We start from the raw sequence: 23,633 nt of genomic DNA, 5'->3' as shown, positions 1-23,633 counted from the left end.
CATGTGTAACCAATGGCACCAACATGAGTAAGCGTTAGCATCGTGCTAGCACGCGAAGGGCCGGTGGGACTGGATGGGATAAAGCCGTGGCTGGCTGGGCTTATAGAGCGGTTGGACTGTGCGTGGTGGAGGCTGCTTGGGAGAGTAGGGGAGGGGATATCTGTCGAAGATGGGGACTGTAAGACAGAGCTGTTCCCCATATGAAGGTGTATGGGTTGCGTTTACCCGATAACTGGTGCCCCCGTGCGGTACCTCACTGACACACACTGAATGTATTTCAAGGAGAAGAAGAGGGGGATTGGCTACAGGCATAGCTCTGCCTTCCCCCTCTCTCTGTCACGAGAAAAGAAAAAGCCCATTCTATGTACATTTGCAGTTATGTACATTAGTATTTATTTACTGAAGGATATTTTCAGTAGCCTATACATTTGTAAAATTATATTTTATAGAGATTTGATAAAATGAGGGATGGGGAAATGTGTATCATTATTTGAACAAATCAACTCGGTGGGAAGTGGCACAAATCATTATCAAACCGCCCTCCTCCCTCCATCTTTCAAATGATATGAATCGAATGAAATCAAAGTGCCTTTAGTTCCCGGTGAATAATCATTCCTCTTCTCACAAGATTCACCTTCAGCCTCACCCTTTTCCACCCTGTTTGTCTTATGGCGTGCTATGGCTACCACAGATTCACCTTCAAATGAGCCTTCAGATAGTTGTCTTACGTCTGTTTGAGGTTTGTTGTGCGTGCCAACGTAGGAGAGTCCTTACATCTAATATATTATCTAACACACAATCTTAACCAGATTGCTGTGAGATCATCAATACCCTCAAACTCCTTGCTACATTTGCCATCAACCCTTGTGCTCCTACTAACATTTGGCAACACATAGTTCAACTCCTGCTGGTTACTAAATTTCATTTTGTAACGCTTCACCATAATAGCCAAGAGATTTTAGGCTCCCTCTTTTTTTTTGGGGGGGGGCATTTGAATCATTTCTTCCCCACCATGACACACTAAACAGTCGCTTATTCACAGCATTTAGTTTTTAGTTTCTGCTACATCGACATTATCACAGCCTTTTATCACAAAGACTTTTGTACTTAACCGTGGTTGATCGCTACAATGGCGTACTTCTACGGTCAAGGTCATAGTGAGAGAGTATTAAACCTATTTGATCTGCTTCACTGCAAATGAAAGGACAGGGGGGAGGTAAAATGGCTGCCGCCAGCTTACCGTCAAGGCAGGTGTAAATTCCACCATGTTGTTTTCCCCGTCCCAATTGATTGATTGATTTATTTTTAGCAGCGAGGATGTACAGACAATTGCACAGAGAAAGGAAGTCACTAGAGACACTAGCGAATGCTAAATTATACTGAGAGGCAACGCACAGCTACTTCACGCCTGTTATTGTCCGATGTAGAGATTTGCGCTCGAGAATAAAATCATTTTGCTTCAAAAAAAAACTAAATAAAATCACCTCTGGCTGTGTGCTTCCATTTTTGCGGGGGTTTGATGAATATGTAATGCATGTATTTTCCCTGTGTGGGGGGGGGGGGGGGGGGTCCTCTGTCCAGTGAGCACAATAACGCATGTGATGCACTTTCTCCTCACATCATGGGAGGCCTACACGCACTGGAGTGGCAATAACGCATGCATGGGTTTGAGGGCTAGGACACACACATAACAACACGCATACAGTACAAACAGATATTTACTCGCAACACAAATGTGTTTATGTATGTGTTTGGAAAAGCAAGTGTGTGTGTGTGTGTGTGTGTGTGGGGGGGGGGGGTGTAACAGGTTCATCAGTATCCTTTTGGTGGTTGCTTCTTTATGTTGCTGTCATTAATCTAATAATGAAATCCTCTTTCTGGTGATCCTGAAAACAATTAAATGCAATGAAGTTGTTGGTGGTGGAATGGGAGACGCCGTAGGGACGTCCTGTGGTGACAATGCAGAAGCCAAGAAAGACAAGATTTCGGATGCATGGTCCTCACTCCTCAAGACTCCATTTGTCTCCCTGCAACACAGAAGCTGTCCATCCTCATGGGACTAGGATTTGTGCTGTGAAATCAGCTCCAGATACAATATACATGACTTTACGTTTTCTTTTCTCCGGGTTCTACACAGGGTGGTCCAATCTGTGCTGGTGTTGGGTTGTCTCCTAGTGTGAAATAATAAGTTAAAAAATACTTACTTTTTATTTTGCCTCTGAAAATCAACCAGATGAAGTAACTGTTGTGTTTGTCCCCCCCAGTGGTCAGATAAAGTAACTGTTGTGTTTGTCCCCCCCAGTGGTCAGATAAAGTAACTGTTGTGTTTGTCCCCCCCAGTGGTCAGATAAAGTAACTGTTGTGTTTGTCCCCTCCAGTGGTCAGATAAAGTAACTGTTGTGTTTTTCCCCTCCAGTGGTCAGATAAAGTAACTGTTGTGTTTGTCCCCTCCAGTGGTCAGATAAAGTAACTGTTGTGTTTGTCCCCTCCAGTGGTCAGATAAAGTAACTCTTGTGTTTTTCCCCTCCAGTGGTCAGATAAAGTAACTGTTGTGTTTTTCCCCCCCAGTGGTCAGATAAAGTAATTGTTGTTTGTCCCCCCCAGTGGTCAGATAAAGTAATTGTTGTTTGTCCCCCCCAGTGGTCAGATAAAGTAATTGTTGTTTGTTCCCCCTCGTGGTCAGATAAAGTAGAAGTTGGTCTCCCTCGTGGTCAGATAAAGTAACCGTTGTTTGCCCCTCCACTAGTCGTCAGATAAAGTAGTGGTTGTGTCTGTCTCCCCCTAGTGGTCAGAAAGTAATGGTTGTCTGTCTCCCCCTAGTGGTCAGATAATGTAACCGTTGTTTGCCCCTCCACAAGTGGTCAGATAAAGTAACCGTTGTTTGCCCCTCCACTAGTGGTCAGATAAAGTAATGGTTGTGTCTGTCTCCCCCTAGTGGTCAGATAAAGTAATGGTTGTGTCTGTCTCCCCCTAGTGGAGGCGAGAGCAGCAGGACTTTGATTTGCAGCTGGTGCAGAAAGCTCAGGTGGAAGAGCGACAGGTTGCCGAGGGCCAGAGCGACGAGGGGCGGAGCGAGCTGAAGGAAAGGGAGAGGATCCAATCAGACGAGTGGCTCTCGGTGATGGCCATGCCCACGATTGCCACACCCATGAGGGAGACGGACATGGAGCCCCTCGACTATGACCTGGATCTCAGTCGTGAGGTACGTTGACCGATGGCCCATCATGATCTGGCGCCCAATATTCTCCTATCAATTACTCTCCATTATTGGTTGAATATTACATCTGTACACAAGTGGCTAAAGAGAAAGTTCAATATTTTAAAACTTAATGTTAGGTGGTTCCTGAAAGTAGTCTGTGCCTGGAGAAACTGATCTATGCTTGTTTTGTTTTTTTAACTGTAAAACACTGAACTTCCCCTTTAATATTATGCAGTTATGGTTTTGTATTAGAGGAAAGACTGTAGCCTGCTGCACTCGTACTACTTCCCATTCACCACATACAATGACCTGATGCGTTCAACTACAATCACATAACCTTGCCTTTATGGAGCCTTCGTAACTATACAGAGCCGCAAAGTATACATTTATCTAACAGTGTGACCACCTAAACAGATGATTGGTGAATACTGTTCTAAGCCTGAACACGGATTTGTTGGTTGACTGTACATCTTCACTCTGATTTGGTCTATGTAGCTTTCCAAGCCCCAAAAGGTGTCTATCCCAGAGCGCTATGTGGAGTCGGACCCCGAGGAGCCTCTGAGTCAGGAGGAGATGGAGGATCGTCAACGCAGAGCAAAACGCGTCAAAAACATCCTGGCCAAATACAAGTACTACTGACTTAGTTTCAGCCATTCAGTTCGTGTTGATACAATGAGGATGATGACGACGATAATAATATATTTGGTTTGATATCAATTCCCCTTATTGAGAAAAGGGTAACGCTTTATTTGGATAGTCCATCTGTAAATGCTCTACAGCAGGGATCGTCAACTAGTTTCGGCCAGGGGCCAATTTTTTTTCTTGGGCTTATGGTCAAGGGGCTGGAACATAATTCTAAATCATTTGTAGACCGCAAATTGACTGCAAGGAGCCCGAACAGATACATTTGACTAAAACAGGATCATTTCGAACCTTGCTTACATTTCTATACAATCACATACTATATAATCACTCTATTATGTATGGAAATACTTTGGAACAGATTTCCAAAATTAAAATGACATGGCGCTGATTTGCTGTTCTTTTTAATTATTTATTTGTTTAAGTATTTTATGTCTCGGGCCGCCAGCTGGGGAACCCTGCTCTACAGATTATAAGCATCATTTCAACACCATGTCTTGGGCCTTTCAGTAGCAACAGTATATATCACATCATTTTCAAACAAGGTAGTTTATGGATGTTCAACAACCTGTAGACCGTCAGCAGCGTTTTAACAGAATGCCTTTAGTCCTTCAGTAGCATCTCTACTGTGTTTTCATCATTTCAGACATGCAGATGACGTGTTACTGATCGTCTGTAGATGGTTTGTAGAGCATCTACAGATGGACTATCCAAATGAAAGTGTTACCTAGAAAGGAAAACATTAATGGTATCGCACCATCTCATGGGTCCCTGGATCCTGTGCTGTGGCTGATTTAGATTTTTTTTTAAATGTACAGATTAAAACAGGGGTTCTGAAAAACCGGGTCCTGACTTGAACCTTAAGCAAACTACAAAAGCTTTAGAACCCGTTACAAAAAAAAGCTCACGCAATGATCACCTGTGTCCTAAATGGCATCCTTTTCCCTGCACTCTATTCCCTACGAGCCTTGGTCCAAAGCAGTGCACTATATAGGGAATAGGGTGCCATTTGGGACACTAGTTTCCTTTGTCCCTCATTGTTTTCCTTTGTTTCGGTCTCTCTTTTCCCTGATGTGTATTTCCCTTCCCACCGTGTGTGTCAGTTTTCAGAACATACACCCGTCGTCTGGCGCGTCTGTCCCACTGAACTTCACTGATTTGGACATCGCCATGCAGCAGCAGGAGAGGATCATGACTGTGTCCCACGCCTTGGCCTCGGAAGCCTCCGTTAAGAGCAAGCAGTTCACAGGTCAGCTCATACATGCACATGCTTTAAACACGCACACTGCAACTGTGCATATCGCCCAGTTCTCTCACACACACTCATAGGTGACTATGTATACTCCCCGCGCGCACACACACAAACAAATAAACAAACCCTTATCCCACTGAACTGCCTACAGTATCTTTGATCCCAACATAACCATGAATTCCTCCATAAAACACTCCCAATTCTAAATTGGCGTGAACAGAGAATCCTTTAATATTCCTATGCAGAGCCTTCGGAAAGTATTCACAGCCCTTGACTTTTTCCACATTCTGTTGTGTTACAGCCTGAATTTAAAGTTGATTAAATTTCCCCAAAAAATTGTCACTGGCCTATACACAATACCATAAAATGTGAAAGTGGAGATTTGATTTTAGAAATGTTTACAAATAAATTAAAAAATGAAAAGCTGAAATGTCTTGAGTCAATAGGTATTCAACCGCTTTGTTATGGCGAGCCTAAATAAGTTCAGGAGTAAAAATGTGCTTAAGTCACAAGTTGCATGGACTTGCATGTGTGCAATTATTGTGTTTAACATGATTTTTGAATGACTGCCTCATCTCTGTACCCCACACATACAATTATATGAAAGGCCCTCATTCGAGCAGTGAATTTCAAACACAGATTCAACCTTCACAAACACAGATTCAACCTTTGCAAAAAAGGGCACCTATTGGTAGAAAATAAAAATGTAATTAATAATTTCCCTTTGATCATGGTGAAGATATTAATTACACTTCGGATGGTGTAGCAATACACCCATTCACGACAAAAATACAGGCGTCCTTCCTAACTCAGTTGCTGGGGAGGAAGGAAACCCCTCAGAGATTTCACCATGAGGCCAATAGTGACTTTAAAACAATTACAGTTTTAAGAATTTAATGGCTGTAATAGGAGAAAAATGAGGATGGATAAACAACATTGTAGTTACTCAACAATACTAACATAATTGACAGAGTGAAAAGAAGGAAGGAAGCCTGTACAGAATAAAAAATATTCTAAAACATGCATCATGTTTGTAACAAGGCACTAAAGTAATACTGCAAAAAATGTGGCAAAGCAATTCATTTTTTGTTGCACAATCCAGGTGTGGAAAAAGCTCTTAGACTTACCCAGAAAGACTTACAGCTGTAATCGCTGCCAAAGGTGCTTCTACAAAGTAATGACTCATGGGTGTGAATACTTATGCAAATTAGATTTCTGTACTTCATTTTTAATATATGTGCAAACAATCCTAAAAACATGTTTTCACTTCGTCATTATGAGGTATTGTGTGTAGATGGGTGAGATTATTATTTTTTAATCCATTTTAATTTCAGGCTGTAACACAATAAAATGTGGAATATGTCAAGGGGTATGAATACTTTCTGAAGGCTCTGTAAATATCTAGCAGGAAACCGAGGCTAATCACTGTGCTGTTGATATATAGCCTCCCTTCAGAGAAGCCAAACTAGTTCACAGTAAACTATTTAGACATACTACTATGTGTGAGGCAGAGCCTGCGTCCTGATTCTGCACTTGCACACTTTCTCGTATGGATTTATCAATGGTGGAAACTCCCTCCAGCCAATGCTTGCACACTCAAGTGTCATAGAATTGATGTAAGTGCGCACATAGTCTGTGAAGGGTACAGCACACTCCGGGGTGAAGTTTCCCTAGGCACAGATCTAGGATCAGCTTTCCCTCCCCCAATCATAACCTTAACACACTAGTGGGGAATATGCAAAACTGACCCAAGATCAGTGTCTAGGGGCAACTTCACCATACAGCACAGTAACCGGACCCTCTTTCATTGTCCCTGGTTGTGCAGAGAGCGAGACGATGGGGAGATGAACAGATCTAGTGAAGGTACACCGCATCTCCTCTGAGTGTCGTGGCCTTAAGATGCCTCTCTGTGATGTTTGTGGTGGCATAACTGTAGTCTTTAGGTGTCATTTCTACTCTCACTAGATTGGGTGTTTTGGTGGTTGCTTTTCTGAAGTGTGGTGGCTTTTCGCGTCCAAATGTTCTTGGCTCATGTGTTTTGAATGTGGAAAGGTTGTGCCTCATTGTTTCCATACAAACACGTTTGGATAATACTTGGGCTTTTTTAGAAAGATGGTTTAACTATAGATTAAAGGCAGAGTCTTTCACAAAGTCTGTATTTTCAATGTCAAGAGTGTTTTCTTCCCCCCTTCCCCATTTCAGCCAAAGCTCAGCTGAGCTCTGACTGACCGTTGACTCAGACGCCAAGGCACCAACAGGACCTCCGTGTGGATGAAAATTGTTTGGAGTTCACTGACAAAAGTGAAGTGATTTTGTATTAGGCTTTTTATTAGAGCTAAAACGAGATGTTTTGAAGAACCAAAAAGAGTTATTTGAAACTACACTGCGTGTACCTAATGTTAAGGTTTAATTGGAGTTGTTTTTACATGCTTTTGCACTTTTATCGCGTGTTGTGTGAAATTATTAACACCTACTAGTTTTTGCAATAGAGTAATTAGCTGTTTTTTTTTGCAGTGTGGTCTATTTTCAACAGAAATGTAAGTTCAAAGCAATGTTTTCTAAGGTCACAGATAGGGAAATGTATTTATTTTGAGTAATTAAAGAATCTTGCACCAAATAACTTTTTGTAGCTCAGCAATGCCACCTAATGCTTTGGCCAATCAACTGTATCATTTAAAAAGGAAAGAAACATACTGGTGTTTTATTGAAATAAAGGTTTTAACAAAACATGATGTCTCTCACTATTTACATTACATACTCTCCATGTGGAATCAATGTGTCAAACGAACTCACCAAAAATAGAAACGCAGCAATTCATAAGGAAATCAGGCCCTAATCTATGAATTTTATGACTGGGCAGGCCTATCAGAATGAGTTTTTTCCCTACAAAAGGGCATTATTACAAAGAAATACTCAGTTTCATCAGCTGTCCGGGTATCAGACGATCCCACAGGTGAAGAAGCCAGAGGTCTTGGGCTGGCATGGTTACATGTGGTTGTGAGGCCAGTTGGACGTAATGCCAAATTCTTTAAAACGACTCGAGAGACATGGTAGTGAAATGAACATTCAATTATCTGGCAACAGCTCTGGACATTCCTGCAGTCAGCATGCCAATTGCAACTGCACATTTTAGAGTCCCTAGCACAATGTGCAATGATCATATGCCACACCTGTCAGGTATATGGATTGTTTTGGCAAAGGAGAAATGCTCACTAACAAGGATGTTGAGAAATAAGCTTTTTGTGCATGTGGAAAATTGTCCTTTTCACCTCATGAAACCATCACTTTACATGTCACGTTTATATTTTTGTTCAGTATAGTAAACTATTTCCTCCCCCAGATTTCAGAACCTGAGAGAACTGTGGTGCTTCAGTTTGTCATCAAGTACCTTTTATTACTTACTGATGGTGAGACACTGAACAGGACTGTAAAAGCACTATCGAGCCAATAGGTTCAACCCAGTTTCATTCAATACAACTTAATTAAAGCCTTTGCTTCATCTCAGATCCATTAAAAACACATCAGACCAGTCCCTCTTACAGTTAGGAATTCCTCAAAATTGACAAGAAAATAATGGGAAGAATCTCTCAATCGACGATTACGTCACCTCCTACAGTAGTACACTACTCTGCTGCTCAGCATTGAAACATAAAAAAATAAAACATTCTTAAACCACGAAGTTACCAATTACTTCAGAGACAAAAGAACGTGTTTACAAATCTGTGGTTCGAAATGAGAAAGTGATTTAGTTTTCGCCCATTCTTACGATGACTTCACAAAGGCCATTTTGTGTTTGTCTTTTGCGCTGGGCTCTGTCCTGCCGTTTGGGCTCTGTGAAGGGGATTTCTCCGGTGACTCCTGGTTTTCCGAAGGGCTGTCTGGGGCTTTGGGACTGGCTGGTTGCTCTGCTTTGCTTTGGCTTTCTGCAGGTGGGGAAGGTGGGGCTGGGTCAGGCTGGGGGGGAACAACAGAAGAGAAACACAATTAATACCTGAAGACTGGGGCAACACGCAGATGTGTACATGACATTGACTGTAGCAATCATGCCCCTGTGACTTGAGCCAATCACACACAGTCTTACAGAGCTACACATGTCGAGGAACTTAATCTGCTGTCATTAATCTTACAAGCAATTGAAAATATACAGGTCCAATAAGAAGCACTGCCCCTACCTAAGATCTCAAAATGTAGATCATCCTTCAATCACTAACATCGCAGTCTAATCATGTCATTCTAGCCTCACCTAGCTGTAACAGGCCAGAGTTGCGCTCATTAGCACAAACGTTTTGCAACTGAAAAGGAAAACAAGTTTCTTAGTACCTCGCGCTTCAGCCATCGAACACCATAAATTATGAGCCTCTAAGCATCAGAATGTAACAATTTGTCGGCCATCTTTGCTAGGACCTGTTCCCAACCATCAACAGGAACTTGTGGCATGCACGCTCTGTATCGATGTTCAACCCGTCTCTCCATGATCTCTCACCTCACTGAAGCCCAGGCCAACGTGTCTCCTGTTTCTGCCTGACAGCTTCCCGTCCAGCCCTTGCTGGTACTGCAGCTCCAGCTCAGAGTTCATCCTCTTGTCCTCCGCCCCTGCAGAGGAGAAGCTAGTGAAACACCAATCATACCCAATACAGTGCTATCCGGTCCGAAATAGTGCTGTATGGGATAAGATTAAATGGATACATCCCTAAATAAAGAGTGGTCGAACAGAGTGTAGAATAGAGTTGTCACAATCCCAGTACCATGACAACCCTAACATATAATTCAAAGAGGGTTCCTCACCACTGCGGACATGGGATGTTGACTTGTGATCTCCAATGACTAGGCGCCCAGTGTGCTCTTTCTGCAGAATCAAACACGGTAAACATTGGATTCTGTAATACCACAGTTCTGTTTCTCCTTTGACAAAGCTGTAGCCGACAATAAAATGGTGGCTCAATCGAATACTGGAATAGAGGTAACAGTCACAAGAAAAACATTTTTCCAGCACCAGATGTTTTACATATTTGTTTTGCCCCAGAACTGCCACACTTGATTCAACTAGTCAAGGGCTGGGTGATTCGTTTCCATTGAGCCAGGTGTGCCACAACAAATGGGAACACCTTGTGGTCCAGAGGGGTGGGAAACCTTGTAATAGTCTACATAGAACATGACCAAACCTTCCCTGCACCCATCAACCGCAAAAACTTCTGCTTTCTCTCACTATCCCCCAGATCTGCAGCTTCCCATGGTGTAGGTCCATCCTGCAAGAAACCAACACAGAATTGGCTTCAGTACACAACGAATGGGATCCCAGAATATAGTCCAGGTCTATTGCACCTTAGCCTCAAAGATCAAACTGCCAAATTAGCTACATCACATCTTAACCTAACGTTAGCTAGTTACATCATAGGCCTAGTAGTAACAGCATGGAGTTGATTCGTTTATCAAAAACTACATTTCTAATTATTGCCTGGCTGGCGTGCATAAAGACCTGTCAATCTGGCCACCTAACATGGTGACGAAATTAGCTAAAAACTAACGTTACTTTTTCTTAAAATGATTTGTTGACTAACGTACAGTAACGTGGCTATCTATACTAAGGGTTGTTTACAATTAACTAAGTTAGCTAGCTGTTTTACCAACGATTTTTATAACTTGCTTTACGCTGTAGTTATGGCTTTGTTGGGTTAGTTATGAGGACGCAAACTGGCTGCATGCTTCTCTTTGCTGAAGCCAACAAGACGGGCCTTTCTAGCTACCTGAACCGCAAGGTAGTCACGTTTCAATGACTTTAACTAGCTAACGTTTATACAGTTAACCTACTTCACTTGGAGAGCCAGGTCTTTTTGTCCCGTGTCGATTCCCTGGAGAACTCATTTTCACAGCAACGCTTCAGCTGGCTAAGTCAACAAAATATTGACATAGCCGTTCAGACTGGCTAGCTATGCTACTGTCAACAAATAGCAAAGACTTGTGGCTGCAGTGTGTGAACGCGACCGGAACAAAGCGATTCGAACTTCCGGCTGCTTTGATCTTCTTCTTTACGTTTTTATTGCAGACTACACCTATTGGTGTATTGTCGCCCACCTACTGTACAGGGTATTGAAACAAAACATATTCCATTGCGGGAAGAGGGGCTGGTGACCCGAAATAATAAACAGGATCCCTCTGTTGACAAGGAGGAACACCATATTGTCTCTACTCCTACTATCATTACATCTTCAACCTTACTCCTTACTTCCACTCTTCCCAACACCTCCGGATAAGAGACATTACGGACAGCCCTTTATTTGTGTGTGGGGGGAAAAAACATTTAAACTTAAATTGGATTTCCACCACTTTTCAACATACTATTCATCATCTCCAGCACCATACCGTTATCTATGTGAAAACAGGGGTTCTTCGACCCTGTAGAACAAATAAGAAGAGAAGGTCCTGAAAATGCCTGATGTGATCCAAAGTAAAAACACTACAACCTAATAAAAACTGCAATGTGTTTATCTTACCTGAAATGCTGCCACATCTTGTAACTTGTTGTACTATCTCTTTCCTACAGAGCCATCTCCTCATAATATATGCCATTTAGCGGACGCTTTTATCCAAAGCGACTTACAGTCATGTGTGCATACATTCTACGTATGGGTGGTCCCGGGAATCGAACCATGATAATCATGATAATTCCTCTCTAGTTTCATATTTCATTGATTGGCAAATGTCAAATCGAATCAAGTGGTATTGGTCACATACATATGTTTAGCAGATGGCATTGCGGGTGTAGCGAAATGCTTGTGTTTCTAGCTCTGACAGTGCAGCAACAAGTAATATCTAACTATTTCACAACATATACGCAATACACACAATTCTAAGTAAAGGAATGGAACTAAGACAATATGGACGAGCAATGTCAGAGCGTCATAGACTAAAGATACAGTAGAATAGTATAGAATACAGGATATACATATGAAATGAGTAATGCAAGATATGTGAACATTATTAAAGTGACTAATGTTCCATTTATTAACGTGGCCAGTGATTTCAATCCTATCTCTATAGGCAGCAGCCTCTATGTGCTAGTGATGTCTATTTAAGTCTGATGGCCTAGAAGCGGTTTTTCAGTATCTCGGTCCCAGCTTTGTTGCACATGTACTGATCTCGCCTTCTGGGTGATAGCGGGGTGAACAGACAGTGGCTCGAGTGGTTGTTGTCATTGATGATCTTTCTGGCCATCCTGTGACATCGGTGCTGTAGGTGTCCTGGAGGGCAGGTAGTTTGCCCCCGGTGATGTGTTGGGCAGACCGCACCACCCTCTGGAGAGCCTTGCAGTTGCGGGTGGTGCAGTTGTTATAGGCTGCTAGCTAACCAACATCAACTAGCCCACACAGTTTTTAGTTTTATAACAATAAACAGTGAATGTTTGGAGTTATTATGCTTGAAAGTTGCTATTATCTTGGTGCTTAGAGCCACACAATGACTTTTCCCAGTGGCAATAAGGCTCCTGAATGATGACTATCATTAGTAGTACCAGCAGGTGCCCACTAGCCTACAGCAATGTTATTTTAAAGAATCAATATAATAATGTAATATATCCCATAACAGTTCAGATGAAATAGTATTAGTTAGTACACTTGCAGTTCAATTGCAAAATGACTGGTCATAAAATAACAGATTTTTAGATAGGATTATGATGTAGATCAAACCAGATGATTTCAGAGGAGAATTAACATCCTTTGAGTGAATTTACTGGGTTAAGTAATAATAGCCAGAGTTGATTGTCTGGATATGGCACAAAATATCACAAACAATTGAATGCTGATGAAAAACAAAATAAACACACTTTCATTAGATTAAGAGCGCAAAGATGACACCTATTCCCCACAGCACCATGCGGCCACATTAATCATGATATGCTCTCTTTCGTGGTAATTTCTTTGTAAACCAACAGAGATACTGTGGAAAACAATGGTCAAAAAATGAATGATGCATTGCTGAGGGATTCCTTTGGTCATATTTCCCTCTAGTGGTCAAGGTAAAGAAGTGCAATCCCTACCAAGGAGAATGAATTAGTGGTACATGAGCGCACATTTTAGTTTTAGCCCAGCAATTTCACACCTGATTCTAATCAAGGACATGATATTTGGTTAGTTTTTAAAAATGTATACTGAAAAGTATGCAATGGTTAATGTATCAATAATATCTGTCTCACAATTCTCTTATCACCCTAACAGACATTCCAAAACAAACGACCACAAATTCAAATCAAGTCAAATTTTATTTGTCACATGCGCCGAGGACAACAGGTACCTTACCATGAAGTGCTTACAAGCCCTTACCAACAATGCAGAGTTAAGAAAATATTGACTAAATACACTAAAGTAAAAAAAATACCACAAAATTAAAAAGTAACACAATAAAATAACAATAATGAGGCTATATATAGGGGGTACCGGTACCGAGTCAATGTGTGGGGGTACAGGTTAGTCGAGGTAATTTGTACATGTAGGTAGGGGTAAAGTGACTATGTATGGATAATAAACAGCGAGTAGCAGCAGTGTCAATGCAAATAGTCGGGGTGGCCATTTTATTAATTGATCTTAGGGCTTGGGGTAGAAGCTGTTAAGGAGCCTTTTGGACCTAGACTTGGCGATCCATCACCGCTTGTTGTGCGGTAGCAGAGACAACAGTTTATGACTTAGGTGACTTGAGTCTTTCTCAATTTTTTGGGCCTTCTTCTGACACTGCCTAGTATATAGGTCCTGGATGGCAGGAAGCTTGAGCCAGTGATGTACTGGGCTGTACGCACAACCCTATGTAGCATCTTACGGTCGGATGCCAAGCAGTTGCCATACCACGCGGTGATACATCCGGATATCTTTCAATACACCCAGTCACTACAAAGATACAGGTGTCCTTCCTAACTCCGTTGCCGGAGAGGAAGGAAACCACTCAGAGGGCGATATGGAGGCGTCTCAGTGAGATTGAGATGCTGGGTGACCCGTCCTCCCTTACCGAGGATACTACTCGCCATTGTTCAATCATTAGTGAATAAACTTGACGAACTCGGAGCGAGGATCTCCTTCCAGAGGGACATCAGATGCTGCATCATACTCTGTTTTTCAGAGACTTTACTTTCCACTGACATCCAAACAGATTATATACAATCAGTGAGTTTTACAGTTCATCGATAGGAATGAAGTGGGCTTTCTCTCTGGGATAGGAAGTGGGCTTTCTCTGGCAAGAACGAAGGTGGTGGTGTCTGCTACATGACCAAGTGGAGTGATGGAAACACAGGAACTTGCGAGCTTCTGCTCTTCCTACTTGGAATACTTGTGTAACAGTATAATTTTAAACCGTCCCCTCGCCCAAACCCGGGCGCGAACCAGGGACCTTCTGCACACATCAACAGTCACCCTCGAAGCATCGTTACCCATCGCTCCACAAAAGCCGCGGCCCTTGCAGAGCAAGGGGAAACACTACTTCAAGGTCTCAGAGCAAATGACGTAACCGATTGAAACGCTATTTAGCGCACACCGCTAACTAAGCTAGCCGTTTCACATCCGTTACACTTGGTCATCAAATGTCACCCTTTTTTACCTTCCGAGAGAGTTCTCAGGGATTATCACCAAGGTGTACATCCCGCCCAAAGCCGACACCGAAAATGTTCTCATAAAAGATCATTGGACCCTGAACAAACTGAAGAACGCGTACCCAGAGGCAGCATTCAATGTCGAGGAGGTCCTTGTTCCCAAATTACTATCAGCACATTGACTGTCCAACTCTTGGAAATTCCACTCTTGACCAATGATACACGCCTTTTCGATAAGGTTATAAGACTCTCTCCAGTCCAACTTTCGGGCAAATCTGACCACGACTCCATTTTGCTCCTCCCTGGCTACAAAGACTTGAGGGAAGTTCCTTCCAGTGGTCAGGGGCCTCATTTATAAAACTGTGTGGAGGATTCGCATCAAAAGGTAGCATACGGAGGAAACAAAGAAAGTGCTTATGTACAAAAATATTCTGATTTATAACACAGTTCACACGCTAGTCCCACACTGGTTTCCCTTTATAAATCACAATCAACTCCAAATTTGGCACACGTGAGCATCTTGTCCCACCCTTTTACCGGACATAGTTGTCTATAAATAGTCAGTGAAACACCCTTAATTAATATTTATCCATACTTGACTGCATGATGACAATGATGGTAAATCCCGACAGAAAAGCTCAAAAAAATAAATTTCACCCCGTGTGAAATGGAAGTTTTTGTAGGGGAGGTTGAAGCAAGAAAAAATAAAGGGAACACTAAAATAACACATCCTAGATCTAAATGAATTAAATATTCTTATTAAATACTTGGTGTTCTCTGGCAAATGCCAACCATCCTGCACGGTGTTGGGCTGTAAGCACAACCCCCACCTGTGGACGTCGGGCCCTCATACCACCCTCATGGAGTCTGGTTCTGACCGTTTGAGCAGACACATGCACATTTGTGGCCTGCTGGAGGTCATTTTGCAGGGCTCTGGCAGTGCTCCTCCTGCTCCTACTTGCACAAAGGCGGAGGTAGCGGTCCTGCTGCTGGGTTGTTTCCCTCCTACGGCCTCCTCCACGTCTCCTGATGTACTGGCCTGTCTCCTGGTAGCGCCTCCATGCTCTGGACACTACGCTGACAGACACAGCAAACCTTCTTGCCACAGCTCGCATTGATGTGCCATCCTGGATGAGCTGTACTACCTGAGCCACTTGTGTGGGTTGTAGACTCCGTCTCATGCTACCACTAGAGTGAAAGCACCGCCAGCATTAAAAAGTGACCAAAACATCAGCCAGGAAGCATAGGAACTGAGAAGTGGTCTGTGGTCACCACCTGCAGAACCACTCCTTTATTGGGGGTGTCTTGCTAATTGCCTATAATTTCCACCTATTCCATTTGCACAACAGCATGTGAAATTTGTCAATCAGTGTTGCTTCCTAAGTGGACAGTTTGATTTCACAGAAGTGTGATTGACTTGGAGTTCCATTGTGTTGTTTAAGTGTTCCCTTTATTTTTTTGAGCAGTGTATATTGTTTGGTGGACACAGTGTGGGCATTATAAATACCAAAAAGGCGTTAGTGGCAGCACATGGCAGACGCTGTGAATGCTGCTGGCTCAGAAGGTCGGACCATTTCAGAAATCAAAATGAAGTGGTCTGACAAAAGTGGAGGCCAAAGGGCGCATAGCCTTACACAGACTAAATTTTTGTGCCACGGATGGGGATAAGGTGACACCGGAGCTCAACCCCCTTGCTGAGCGACATGCCGGTATTATAGGGGAATCCCTCCCGAGTGGAGTAGTGTCGGAGGGGGACATGCAAGACGCACCGGATGATCCAGGTATGCAATTAGTATTCCCTCGTTTGAAAAGAGTAAACCAAATGCATTCAAGTTGTTTTAAACATTCATTTACACAAACAATTGACATTTTCTATTGTTTAATCGCTGTGTGTTCCAGCGGGGTCGTGGTGTTGCAGCTGAGCAGGAGCTGAATGCGCCCAGCCCCGGCTCAACCCTCCAGCGGCGGTGTCCTCACAGATACAGTCCTGCAAACGCAAAGGGACACCATCGAAGCTATTAACGAGGTTGCCAAGGAGTTGAAGTGGGACAGGCGCTCCTTGGTTTCTGCTGTTGCTTCTCTGTAGAGCTGGGCCCACTGCAGCACAGAGATCCAAGAGAACAGCTCTTGGTAATCGGAACCGGCTCATAAACCACTCGTCATCATTGGCCAGTAAATCTTGCCTGGTCTGAAAATTCGCTCTCTCCGAATTCTTCCATTCGCTAAATCTTCCTACAGTGCCAAAATAGCCATTGTGTGTCATTACGCATTGTAATTGCACGCCTTTTTATACCCACCCATTTGATTGTCAAAGCTACCCAAATTGTGTAACACCTTCAGGTGTGGTAGTTAACCTGATTGTAGCTGACAATGACAGGGCCATTATCACCGTGACAGTTCTGCGCAACCAACATGTGATACAAATGCATAGTTTGATATATTTTTATCTGCCCGACTGAGGCATCGAAAACGGCATCAGTTGAAAGTAATTTGTCCTACTGTTCACCTTTATTATTTATGAGAATACATTTCATAAAATGCAAGTATTGTTTAATAATTACAGAACCAATTAAATATGATTCCCGATTAAACTGTACAACATATGTGAGGGGTTCTTTTGCAAAGCTGATATCTCCGTTTGTATTTATTATCCCAAATCATGTTTTTTTTGTGGAGGCTTTTGTGTGCACTCCAGGGAACTCTTCATATATAATACATGAGAGGTAATATTTTGATTTATTTTACACAATTATATACATTTCAAACATCAATTGATATGCAGACTCCGTCACCGGATTCCTAAAAGAATGCATAGGGGATGTGATTCCAATGATGTCTTTACAAAACTCGAATCGAAAACTGTGGATTGATGGTAGCCTTGGCAGGGAACTGGAGAGAGCTGCTGCTTATAAACATAGCAAGGTAACCGGGGACAATTGTGTGATTAAACAGTACAAATATGACCCATGCAGATCGATCAAGATGGCGAGACAAGTCTCGGGACAAAGTGAAAGAGCAATTCAGCGGGTCGGACACAAGGTGTATGTGGCAGGGGCTACTAACGGTCATGGATGACAAATAGAAAGCCAGTCATGTCGCGGGACAATGGGCGAGCTAAACACATGTTTCTCATGCTTCGAGCATAACAACTCTTGAGGTGCTTACCGAGGACGTATGTAAGTCATTCAAGCATGTTAACCCTCGCAAGACTGCCGGCCCAGACGGTATCCGTAGCCGTACCATCAGAGCATGTGCAGATCAGCTAGCTGTTGTGCTTTCTGACATCTTCAGTCTCTCTCCAGATCAGGGCTATTATCCCCACCTGCTTCAATATGTTCACTATCCCCGTGCCCAAGAAAGGGTAAGTAATTGAATTGAATGACTACCACTCACCTCCGTCATCATGAAAAATGCTTCGAGAAGCTAGTCAAAGACCACCTCAGCTCCCTCCTACCCGAGACACTCAACTCTCTCCAATTCACCTACTGCCCCGTCAGATCCATGGATGACGCAATCGCCACTGTAATGGTTTTTGATTTGTTAAAAAAGTTTGAAATATCCAATAAATGTCGTTCCACTTCATGATTGTGTCCCACTTGTTGTTGATTCTTCACAAAAAAAATACAGTTTTATATCTTTATGTTTGAAGCCTGAAATGTGGCAAAACGTCGCAAAGTTCAAGGGGGCCGAATACTTTCGCAAGGCACTGTATAGCCAGCAGCATACCACCCTGCATCCCACTGCACTGCTGGCTTGCTTCTGAAGCTAAGCAGGGTCGGTCCCTAGATGGGAGACCAGATGCTGCTGGAGGTGGTGTTGGAGGGCCAAAGGAGGCACTATTTCCTAAATATCCCAATGCCCCAGGGCAGTGTTTGAAACGTTGCCCTGTGTAGGGTGCTGTCTTTCGGATGGGACATTAAATGGGTGTCCTGACTCTCTGTGGTCACTAAAGATCCCATGGCACTTATCGTAAGAGTATGGATGTTCACCCTGGTGTCCTGGCAGAATTCCCAATCTGTCCCTCACATCATCATGGTCACCTAATCATCCCCAGTTTACAATTGTCTCATTCTTCTCCCCTGTAACTATTCCCCAGTCCGTTGCCGTAAACGAGAACGTGTTCTCAGTCAACTTACCTAAAATACACAAAATATTATATATATATATATATATATATATATATACTGTTGAAGTCGGAAGATTACATACACTTAGGTTGGAGTCATTAACTTGTTTTTCAACAACTTCACAAATTTCTTGTTAACAAACTATAGTTTAGGCAAGTCGGTTCCAACAATTGCTTACAGACAGATTTATTTAACATATAATCACAATTCCAGTGGGTCAGAAGTTTAAATACACTAAGTTGACTGTGCCTTTAAACAGTTTGGAAAATTCCAGAAAATGATGTCATGGCTTTAGCATCTGATAGGCTAATTGACGTCATTTCAAGTCCTACCTTCAAACTCAGTGCCTCTTTGCTTGACATCATGGGAAAATCAAAAGAAATCAGCCGAGACCCTAGGAAAATAATTGTAGACCTCCACAAGTCTGGATCATCCTTGGGAGCAATTTAGTTTGGCCTGAAGGTACCACGTTCATCTGTACAAACAACAGTACGCAAGTATAAACACCATGGGACCACTCAGCCGTCATTCCACTCAGGAAGGAGACGCGTTCTGTCTCCTAGAGATGAATGTACTTTGGTGCAAAAAGTGCAACTCAATCCCAGAACAACAGCAAATGAACTTGTGAAGATGCTGGAGGAAACCGGTACAAAGTATCTGTATCGACAGTAAAACGAGTCCTATATCGACATAACCTGAAAGGCTACTCAGTAAGGAAGAAGCCACTGCTCCAAAACCGCCATAAAAAAGCAAAACTACGGTTTGCAACTGCACATGGGGACAAAGATCGTACTTTTTGTAGAAATGTCCTGTGGTCTGATGAAACAAAAATATAACTGTTTGGCCATAATGACCATCATTATGTTTGGAGGAAAAAGGCAGAGGCTTGCAAGCAGAAGAACACCATCCCAACTGTGAAGCATGGGGGTGGCAGCATCATGTTGTGGGGGTGCTTTGCTGCAGGAGGGACTGATGCACTTCGCAAAATAGATTGCATCATGAGGCAGGAAAATTATGTGGATATATTGAAGCAACATCTCAAAACCTCAGTCAGGATGTTAAAGCTTGGTTGCAAATGGGTCTTCCAAATGGACAATGACCCAAAGCATACTTCCAAAGTTGTGGCAAAATGGCTTAAGGAAAACAAAGTCAAGATATTGGAGTGGCCATCACAAAGCCCTGACCTCAATTCTACAGAAAATTGGTGGGCAGAACTGAAAAGGCGTGTGCGAGCAAGGAGGCCTACAAACCAGCTCTGTCATAAGGAATGGGCCAAAATCCACCCAACTTATTGTGGGAAGCTTGTGGAAGGCTACCCAAAACGTTTGACCCAAGTTAAACAATTTAAAGGCAATGCTACCAAATACTAATTGAGTGTATGTAAACTCCTGACCCACTGGGAATGTGATAAAACAAATAAAAGCTGAAATAAATAATTCTCCCTGCTATTATTTTGACATTTCACATTCTTAAAATAAATGTGAATAAACGTTTTCCGCCAAGATAGAACTGCCAAAGGGGGCGGTGTTGCAATTTACTGCAAATATAGCCTGCAGAGTTCTGTATTACTTTCTAAGTCTGTACCCAAACAATTTGAGCTTCTACTTCTAAAAATTCACCTTTCCAGAAACAAGTCTCTCACTGTTGCAGCTTGCTATAGACCTCCCTCTGCCCCCAGCTGTGCCCTCGATACTATATGTGAACTGATTGCCTCCCATCTATCTTCTGAGCTCGTGCTACTATGTGACCTAAACTGGGACATGCTTAATACCCCGGCCATCCTACAAACTAAGCTAGATGCCCTCAATCTCACACAAATTATCAATGAACCTACCAGGTACAACCCCAAATCAGTAAACACGGGCACCCTTATAGATGTCATCCTAACTAATTCGCCCTCCAAAATACACCGCTGTATTCAATCAAGATCTCAGCGATCACTGCCTCATTGCCTGCATCCGTAATGGGTCTGCGACCAAAAGACCACCCCTCATCACTGTCAAACGCTCCCTGAAACAATTCTGTGAGTAGACCTTTCTCATCGACCTGGCCGGGGTATCCTGGAATGACATTGACCTCATCCCGTCAGTAGATGATGCCTGGCTATTCTTTAAAAGGGCCTTCCTCACCATCTTAAATAAGCATGCCCCTCTCAAAAAATGTTGAACTAGGAATAGATATAGTCCTTGGTTCACGCCAGACCTGTCTGCCCTTGACCAGCACAAAAGCATCCTGTGGCGTTCTGCATTAGCATCGAATAGCCCCTGTGACATGCAACTTTTCAGGGAAGTTAGGAACAAATATCCACAAGCAGGTAGAAAAGCTAAGGCAAGCTTTTTCAAACAGAAATTTGCATCCTGTAGTACTAACTCAAAAATGTTCTGGGACACTGTAAAGTCCATGGAGAATAAGAGCACCTCCTCCCAGCTGCCCATTGCTCTGAAGCTAGGAAACATTGTCACCACCGATAAATCCGCTGAGAATTTCAATAAGCATTTCTCTACGGCTGGCCATGCTTTCCACATCGCTACCCCTACCCCGGTCAACTGCCCGGCACCCTCCACAGCAACCCGCCAAACCCCCCCCCCCCCCCCCCCCCCATTTCTCCTTTACCCAAATCCAGATAGCCGATGTTCTGAAAGAGCTGCAAAATCTGGACCCCTACAAATCAGCCGGGCAAGACAATCTGGACCCTCTCTTTCTAAAATGATCTGCCGAAATTGTTGCAACCCCTATTACAAGCCTGTTCAACCTCTCTTTTGTATCTTCTGAGATTCCCAAAGATTGGAAAGCTGCCGCGGTCATCCCCCTCTTCAAAGGGGGGTGACACTCTAGACCCAAACTGCTACAGACGTATATATATCTTACCCTGTCTTTATAAGGTCTTCGAACGCCAAGTTAACAAACAGATTACTGACCATTTCGAATCCCACCATACCTTCTCCGCTATGCAATCTGGTTTCAGAGCTGGTCATGGGTGCACCTTAGCCAAGCTCAAGCTAAACGACATCATAACCGCCATCGATAAGAGACAATACTGTGCAACCATATTCATTGACCTGGCCAAGGCTTTCGACTCTGTCAATCACAACATTCTTAGTGGCAGACTCGACAGCCTTGGTTTCTCAAATGATTGTCTCGCCTGGTTTACCAACTACTTCTCTGATAGAGTTCAGAGTGTCAAATCGGAGGGCCTGTTGTCTGGACCGCTGACAGTCTCTGGGTGTGCCACAGGGTTCGACTCTCTTTTCTGTATACATCAATGTTGCTCTTGCTGCTGGTGATTCTCTGATCCACCTCTACGCAGACGACACCATTCTGTATACTTCTGGCCCCTCCTTGGACACTGTGTTAACTAACCTCCAGACGAGCTTCAATGCCATACAACTCTCCTTCCGTGGCCTCCAACTGCTCTTAAACGCAAATAAAACTAAATGCATGCTTTTCAATCGATCGCTGCCCGCACCTGCTCGCCCGTCCAGCATCGCTACTATGGACGGCTCTGACTTAGAATACGTGGACAACTACAAATACCTGGGTGTCTGGTTAGACTGTAAACGCTCCTTCCAGACTCACATTAAGCATCTCCAATCCAAAATTAAATCTAGAATCGGCTTCCTATATCGCAACAAAGCATCCTTCACTCATGCTGCACAACATACCCTCGTAAAACTGACCATAGCCTCCAACACTCTACTCAACAAACTGGATGCAGTCTATCACAGTGCCATCCGTTTTGTCACCAAAGCCCCATACACTACCAATCATTGCGACCTGTACGCTCTCGTTGGTTGGCCCTCGCTTCATACTCGTCGCCAAACCCACTGGCTACAGGTTATCTACAAGTCTCTGCTCGGTAAAGCCCCGCCTTATCTCAGCTCACTGGTCACCATAGCAGCACCCACTCGTAGCACGCGCTCCAGCAGGTATATCTCACTGGTCACCCCCAAAGCCAATTCCTCCTTTGGTCGTCTTTCCTTCCAGTTCTCTGCAGCCCATGACTGGAACGAATTGCAAAAATCTCTGAAGCTGGAGACTCATATCTCCCTCACTAGCTTTAAGCACCAGCTGTCAGAGCAGTTTACAGATCACTGCACCTGTACTTAGGTGGGCTGTTTACAGATAGGCTATCTACCTACCTCATCCCCATACTGATATTTATTTATTTAGTTTGCTCCTTTGCACCCCAGTATCTCTACCTGCACATTCATCTTCTGCCGATCTACCATTCCAGTGTTTAATTGCTATATTGTAATTACTTCGCCACCATGGCCTATTTATTTCCTTAACTTACCTCATTTGCACTCACTGTATATAGACTTTTTGTTTTCTTTTGTTCTACTGTATTATTGACTGTATGTTTTGTTCATGCCATGTGTAACTCTGTTGTTGTATGTGTCGAACTGCTTTGCTTTATCTTGGCCAGGTCGCAGTTGCAAATGAGAACTTGTTGTCAACTAGCCTACCTGGTTAAATAAAGGTGAAATAAAATAAAACATATATTAAAAAATCCTTACATGAAAACAATTCCTTTCTTTAAAGGTTCTGAAGGACTTCTTCTGGCAATTTGAAGGTACATTCAGTAAACACTTTGATGCATTTCAAAAGAACAACCCCCATTCATATGCCATTCACATGCTAATTCCAGGCTGAGCTGGAACATTTTCAAGTGTCTTTCTGAGAGCGCAGCCCTCTTCCCATATTTAGAATCCCCATCCACTGGGGTTTCTAACATTCCTCTGACCTCCTCTGAGAAGGTTAAGACGTTTGATAAATGGTTACTGTGTTTTAGCTCATCGGGGGTCTTAAAATACATTACTAGATAAAGTCGTAAAATGTATTAGA

General features: G+C 43.1%; 2 protein-coding genes across 3 annotated transcripts in view; one reads left to right on the top strand and one right to left on the bottom strand.

The window, feature by feature from the left end:
- Nucleotides 1-7,820, top strand: part of LOC124044864 (pleckstrin homology domain-containing family A member 7-like) — a 170,760-nt gene extending 162,940 nt beyond the window's left edge. The window contains exons 25-28 of the mRNA XM_046364157.1: nt 2,975-3,202; nt 3,695-3,828; nt 4,945-5,090; nt 7,296-7,820. Of these exons, the coding sequence (XP_046220113.1) occupies nt 2,975-3,202; nt 3,695-3,828; nt 4,945-5,090; nt 7,296-7,321 (534 nt within the window). The 3' untranslated portion in view covers nt 7,322-7,820. The remainder of the gene's footprint in view (nt 1-2,974; nt 3,203-3,694; nt 3,829-4,944; nt 5,091-7,295) is intronic.
- A 646-nt stretch (nt 7,821-8,466) lies between these two features.
- Nucleotides 8,467-18,124, bottom strand: LOC124039528 (small acidic protein-like). 2 transcript variants are annotated; one of them, XM_046355612.1, is made up of 5 exons: nt 18,055-18,124; nt 10,256-10,339; nt 9,879-9,939; nt 9,577-9,686; nt 8,467-9,047 (listed from the first exon to the last, which is right to left on the bottom strand). In XM_046355612.1, exons 1-5 carry the CDS (start codon nt 18,064-18,066, stop codon nt 8,856-8,858), a joined length of 459 nt encoding a protein of 152 aa, XP_046211568.1. In that variant the 5' UTR covers nt 18,067-18,124; the 3' UTR covers nt 8,467-8,855. The 2 variants fall into 2 exon arrangements, with proteins under 2 accessions (XP_046211568.1, XP_046211560.1); XM_046355604.1 differs by lacking the exon at nt 18,055-18,124 and adding an exon at nt 10,902-11,101.
- Nucleotides 18,125-23,633: the final 5,509 nt, after the last annotated feature.

This window comes from Oncorhynchus gorbuscha, linkage group LG01 (assembly GCF_021184085.1).
Source record: "Oncorhynchus gorbuscha isolate QuinsamMale2020 ecotype Even-year linkage group LG01, OgorEven_v1.0, whole genome shotgun sequence".
In the NCBI taxonomy this organism is placed as follows: domain Eukaryota; kingdom Metazoa; phylum Chordata; class Actinopteri; order Salmoniformes; family Salmonidae; genus Oncorhynchus; species Oncorhynchus gorbuscha.
The sequence above is the reverse complement of the archived record's forward strand: the minus strand, read 5'-3'. Positions and strand labels throughout refer to the sequence as shown.

Excerpts from the sequence above, each read along its gene's own strand:
- LOC124039528 (XM_046355604.1), bottom strand. The coding sequence starts at position 10,955 with ATGAGTTCTCCAGGGAATCGACACGGGACAAAAAGACCTGGCTCTCCA. Across the intron at positions 9,940-10,255 it reads GGTTGATGGGTGCAGGGAAG|AAAGAGCACACTGGGCGCCT; the intron begins GTTTGGTCATGT and ends TTGATTCTGCAG. Across the intron at positions 9,687-9,878 it reads AACATCCCATGTCCGCAGTG|GGGCGGAGGACAAGAGGATG; the intron begins GTGAGGAACCCT and ends TCTCCTCTGCAG.